The sequence below is a fragment of the Euphorbia lathyris genome, chromosome 4, assembly GCF_963576675.1.
Source record: "Euphorbia lathyris chromosome 4, ddEupLath1.1, whole genome shotgun sequence".
NCBI classification, from domain to species: Eukaryota; Viridiplantae; Streptophyta; class Magnoliopsida; order Malpighiales; family Euphorbiaceae; genus Euphorbia; species Euphorbia lathyris.
In genome coordinates this window covers 43671822-43677667 of record NC_088913.1, presented here as the reverse complement: position 1 = coordinate 43677667, position 5846 = coordinate 43671822, and the positions used below count along the sequence as shown (strand labels likewise).

General features: G+C 35.0%; 1 protein-coding gene across 1 annotated transcript; it reads right to left on the bottom strand.

Annotated features, from left to right (window-relative positions):
• Positions 1-760: 760 nt before the first annotated feature.
• Positions 761-2374, bottom strand: LOC136227872 (N-terminal acetyltransferase A complex catalytic subunit NAA10). Its single transcript, XM_066016641.1, has 2 exons — positions 1934-2374; positions 761-1300 (listed from the first exon to the last, which is right to left on the bottom strand). Exons 1-2 carry the CDS (start codon positions 2231-2233, stop codon positions 995-997), a joined length of 606 nt encoding a protein of 201 aa, XP_065872713.1. The 5' UTR covers positions 2234-2374; the 3' UTR covers positions 761-994.
• Positions 2375-5846: the final 3472 nt, after the last annotated feature.

Genomic DNA, 5846 nt, shown 5'->3' with positions numbered 1-5846 from the left:
ATGATGACCATGTATTATTTGATCATTCAATGTTAGATCTAGACTTAATAGAATCATAGGGTATAGATTCAAAGCATCCTAACGTTTAGATTTGATAAGTCTAGATTTAACGGTGAATAACCAAATTCATTTAGTCATTAAAGTCCATGTGAACACCTCTAACACAGACTCACCCATGTAAAACTGCCACATACACAATACTTTCTCTCCATTACAAAAGTTATACCCGACAAAGAATAAGAATCTGGTCAACCATCTCTTCTACACTTTTACTTGTTTTCTTTAATTTCATGCACAATATTAGACACAAGGATTCAACCAAAATAACTTAAGATGAGGAACCAACCAGAGAACAGGGACTAATCTCAAGTCTAAATTCAGCAGACATTTAGAGAGAGATTACTAGATAAGTTGTACTCTATAAAAGTTCTTCGGAGAAACAATAAATAGTAATTTGTATATATTGAGCTGTTTTACAAAAGTTTTAACTGCAAATGCAGATGCCTTCATTCCATAAAGACCAACAAACTAATAGAAAGACTAGAGTACTTCTCCAATGACACGAAAACTACAAACACTATACCAGCTGCAGAACTTCACATAATTACATAACCTCCCTAGTATCCAAGTATCAAAGTTAAACTAATGCCAACAGACTTGTTAATTCCAGTAACATAGCATCTTTCATATTCACTTGCAATGGGAATAACTAATTGTTTAATGGCCAAACGTATAAAATTATTAGAACAAGAAGCAGAGATGAAAGAAAACTATAAAAGTTGGCACCAAAAAGTATCATACAGTGTAGGGCAACAATCATTACATAAAAATGCTCATTATAATATACGAGGAGAGAGCAATGACAGAAATAGCCATGCAATTTTCAGTCTTTAAATGCATAATCGCTACCTAAAGAAAACAATACGGCTCAGTACACAATCTCATTGAAAAATACCATTGCCAAGTTCTCAAGTATTAGGTGTACATCTCACCATCACCCTGCTTTCGATTCTGACTTTGTGCTGGCTTTTGCCTCTGATTTCGACTCTGGTCTTCCTTCCACAGACTTTGAGTCAGCTGAACAACATCCACCGCCATGGTGATGGTGATGATGATGATGTCCATGATGATGAACCTGCTTCCCCTTTAGTTGCTTCCGCATATCATATGCATCCTCTCCATCTGCATAATACTTCGCCTCAATATCATGAATCTTGTAACCTAGAGTTTCTGTGTACAAATTGAATGCTGCCCTGTTACTTTTCCTCACATGCAGTGAAACATACTCTGCGCCGAAAACCTGCATACACACCTTTGTCAGGACATAGGTATATATTGGATGCACAAAATGTTTAGCTTTTCCTTGAAGGAAGCTCCCCTGAATCCACTTTAAGCACTAAGATCACGTTGACTATGTGGTGGCCCAATATTTCCCGTTTCAAAAGGCAAAATAAAAATTTGAAAAAATCTCTTAGAAACAAAAGTAGATCAGCAATACTAAGCATAATTGAAGCTCATTAACAAGAGTAACCATCAAAACCTAATCAAGCGTAACAGTGTAGATATGGATGAACTGGTATATCAAGCTACTATTACATGCTTTACATAAACTGGTATTCCAGCCACTAATTTACTTCTTTACATTTACTTTTCGAATAAAAGCAAGCATAGAATGAAATATATCAATCATTTACCTTAATCAGATTGTATAGCTAGCCACTTAATTCCAAAAGCCCAATTCAAAAATGGATTCACAGGTGCCCAGCCATTAAACTAGTAGGAGTTTTTTCCAAAACAACAATTGGTTCAATTTCAATCTAGTCATGCATGGAAGCATCCATAAATCTCTAATTGCAAAAAAAAAAAAAAAAAAAAAGTAAGACATTTCAAGAACCCTAAATCCTCAGCATAATCATAAAATTAGAAGTTTGACCTGTTCCATAGCATTCTGGGCAGCGTTCATGAGCTTGGTGGCAAGACCTAACTTGCGGTGAGTACGGAGAACGGCGAGGGAGGTGATATGACCATGACATTCATTTGATTCTTCCTCCATCTTAGCCAACACATAACCAACGATACGGCCGTTGTAGTCTTCGGCGACATAAAGAAGCTGCGGCCAGGAGAGTATATGATAGAAATAATACTTCATCTGATAGTTCTCGGGGAGGCATAGCAAGTTACAGGCTTGCATCGCCAAGAGGTCATCTATAGTCGCCTTCCTTATGCAAACCATGGTTGCAGTTGAGGGTTTGGAATTAGGTTTCCTTAGTACGGTCTAGTAATTTCAATTTGGGGATGAAGAAGAAGAAGAGATACGGAGACTAGATACTGCGTGTGATGTGGTGATTGAGAAACTGTAACCTTGAAAGGATATTTGGGCTATGGGCTTCTGCATTCTCTCGTATTTTATTTCGAAGTGGGTTTTGGAGCTTAACAAAATACAAGGGATAAGGTCAACTTTTGAGAAACAACATAAATGATATAAAATAATATCGATTTATGTTTACTTTGTTTTTAACAAAATAAGTTTTACTTTGTTTTTTTCTATCATTGAATGGTGATGAACTTTGACAAAGTAAGCTCATCCAATGGTAAAAAAAAATAAAGTAAAGCTTATTTTGTCAAAAACAAAATAAGCATAAAAGGCACCTCGATTTTTAAGGTACAAAAAAAACAAAGTAATGATTACTTTGTCAAAAACAAAGTAATCATTGCTTGCACCTCAATTTTATTTCTATCTAATCAAAAGTTTTAAAACAGACTAGTTTATTTATTAATATTCATTCCTGGTTCGCACATATGGGATGTGGGGAACTGAATGCGTGGTTCGTCTAGAGTGACAGGGAGTTGATCCGTCGCATGGTGGTTCTGTGGTCTTTAAAGGATGATTCAGTTTTGTGAATTTCACTTCTAATGGGATCTATATAATTAAATCTAGGTATAGGAGATTGGAGGAGGTACGGAATGTGGGTAATTTGGATCGAGATGAACGAGGATATGGTTATTGGATGTTCCACCAAAAATTTGCTTGTTCATATGGTGATTATGTTAAAAAATTCTTCCATTACGGATTAGGCTGTCGCAACGGAATATTAGTACGTCACTAGCTTGTGTGGTTTGTGGGGCAGATGTGGAGCATGGTTAATTTCAGTAATTATCATTATTTATTATAAATGATATATTATATATGAATAATTATAATTATAATAAAAATGATAAATTATATATATATATATATATAAATAATTATTATAATTATAATTATAATAAATAGTGATGAATTATATATAAATTATAATATATATTATAATAAATTATTTATTATAATTATAATTATCAATATATAATTTATTATTTTTTATTATGTCATTTATTATTATATATATAATATATCATTTATTATTATATATATAATTTATAATTATTTATTTCATAGTTTTTATATGTATATTTAATTTCATAGTCTTTATATAATATATATATATATATAAAATATAAAATATTATTATTATTCTTTTTTTTGGTAGGGAAAGGAAAGTAAAAAACAAAACACCACAATGCCCTAGCCCGAGATTAGTCTAGGAAAGCTAACTCTCACATTATCTTCAAAAAGCAAAGACAACAGGAACTCAGGGGGAAGAAAAAATAGACACGCCCATGGCCCTGTCATGGCCTTCCGCAGCAAGCCGATCCGCCACCCGATTCTGCTCTTTGTAAACATGGCAAAAATTGATAGTATCGAAAGAGGAGCAAATCCTTCTAATTGCTTTAATTAAATTTTGGCTCCCTAAACACAGAGCCCTTCTATCTGCAATCATATTAACCGCTTCGAGATTGTATGACTCCACGAGCAGCTTTCTAATCCCCAGATCCTCTGTCATCCTAAGCCCTAAAAAGATACTCTAGAGCTCAGCAATAAATGAAGAACCCAAACCCAGATTCTGCGCAAAACCCGACAACCAAGCACCTCCTGCATCTCTCAAAACACCGCCTGCAACAATTTTCCCGTTCTTATTACACACCCATCAGTATTCAACTTCACCATCCCCTCACCTAGTATTCCCCATCCTAACAGATGAACAGTCGTCCCTTGGATAGCCCCAGCTAAACTATCAACATTAAATCTCATTAATTGATTTAATTTTCGTGAAGAAGAACTTCCATCAAATTAGGAATGACAATAGTTCCCTCTCCAAACACCTCTACATTCCTCCAATGCCAAATTTGGTGGCAAACCACGGCAAACAGAAATACTCCATATTCGAGCCCAGCCAACAGCTTCCCTTCAACACCCTCCCTGAAACAGTCTTGTTTTGAATAGGAAAAGAAGGCAGAAAGACACTCTTCAGGGAAAACTTTCTTCCACATAGCCTTACTACCAACACAATCTCTAAGAACATGGCAGCTAGATTCCGCATGAGCTTTACATCTACTATAAGCATTAAAGTCCACCAAATGGCATCTTTTCCTTTCAACATTCGTCAGGAGCCTATTCTTAGCACAAAACCAAAGAAAAATCCTAATACGATAAGGAACCTTCAAGGACCAAATAACCTTCCAAAGGTTCGAAGGAGGAACATTGTTAAGCCCAAAATATACCTAAAATATCATCGATATTTACATCAGTTTTACTACGAATTTGTACTGTTTACATCTATTTAGAATGCTTTTACTTCCGAATATGTTTCTTTCATGCAAGGTACCTAAATATTTGGTAAAATCCAAATAGGAACAAAAAGAGGTTAAAAACGAAGGAAAAACCCTACAAAATGAGTCAAAAACGACGAAAATCAAACGCACCGAAACGAGGACGAGGACGAAGTCAGAGACGGAGTAAAAATCTCTGTGTCGCGATCGAGAATCCTCCATTCTCGGTCGCGACACGCGTCGACTAGCAACTCCTCCCTTCTTTTCAAAGGCTAAAACCTGCTCCCCCATTCTCGGCCGAGAATTTATTATTCTCGGTAAGTTCAGAATTTCCGGAACGGCTATTCGTACACGTTCGTTTACAAAGAAACGCGTCCGTTCGATTGGATAAGAACGCCTCTTCGCAGCAGACACGTCCCTTAAACCCGACTCTTCAACGTCTATAAATAAAGAGTTGATTTCAGAGTTGAAAAATATATTGAAGAGAAGATTTAGTACAGAATTAATGCAGAAATTCTGAGTCAAGCAATTCAGAGTTAGAAGTTCGATTTTGTAAAAAGCAATATGATGTACACACATTGTTTACCAAATAATTACAAACACAGTAGCATTTAGATTCAGATTAAGATCAGTTTATATTAGTTTACATTTTGGTAGTAGAAGGAACCGTCACTATTCTGAAGATTCAGCGAGAAGATTAAGTAGAGGATTCGCCCCAGGAGCCTGACAAACTCTAAACGAGGTTCAAGGAAAGGATTGACAACCCATCGCTTGAAAGTTGTCGAAAGCTTCCATGCTTCTTGTTCTCTGTAAACTTATATCAAATTCATATTTCATCTAATAAAGTTTATTCAATTCAATAGATTTTTATGTAGCACTTATGGTAATTGATCCGAAGTGAGTTCTGGTGTTTTCATTAAAACGTAGTTGAATTCAAAATCTTTACAGGGAAACTTTGTTGAACACTTAGGTAAATTGATATCTTGAAAAAGTATTAATTTGGTTAAGGAAACAATCTAAACCAGTTATGAGGATTGTTGCATTCAAAGCCTTTTAATTGAATGAATTCACGTTATTACATTTATATAATTTATATACAAAGTTTAAAGTTGTTTTCTTTGCTTAATGCAAACGAATACATTTATTCCCTTTTTCTAAAGCACTAAACGTTTCTGTCTTGTAAGTTCATACTCAAAACA

Excerpts from the sequence above, each read along its gene's own strand:
- LOC136227872 (XM_066016641.1), bottom strand. The coding sequence starts at position 2,233 with ATGGTTTGCATAAGGAAGGCGACTATAGATGACCTCTTGGCGATGCAA. Across the intron at positions 1,301-1,933 it reads CCCAGAATGCTATGGAACAG|GTTTTCGGCGCAGAGTATGT; the intron begins GTCAAACTTCTA and ends GTGTGTATGCAG.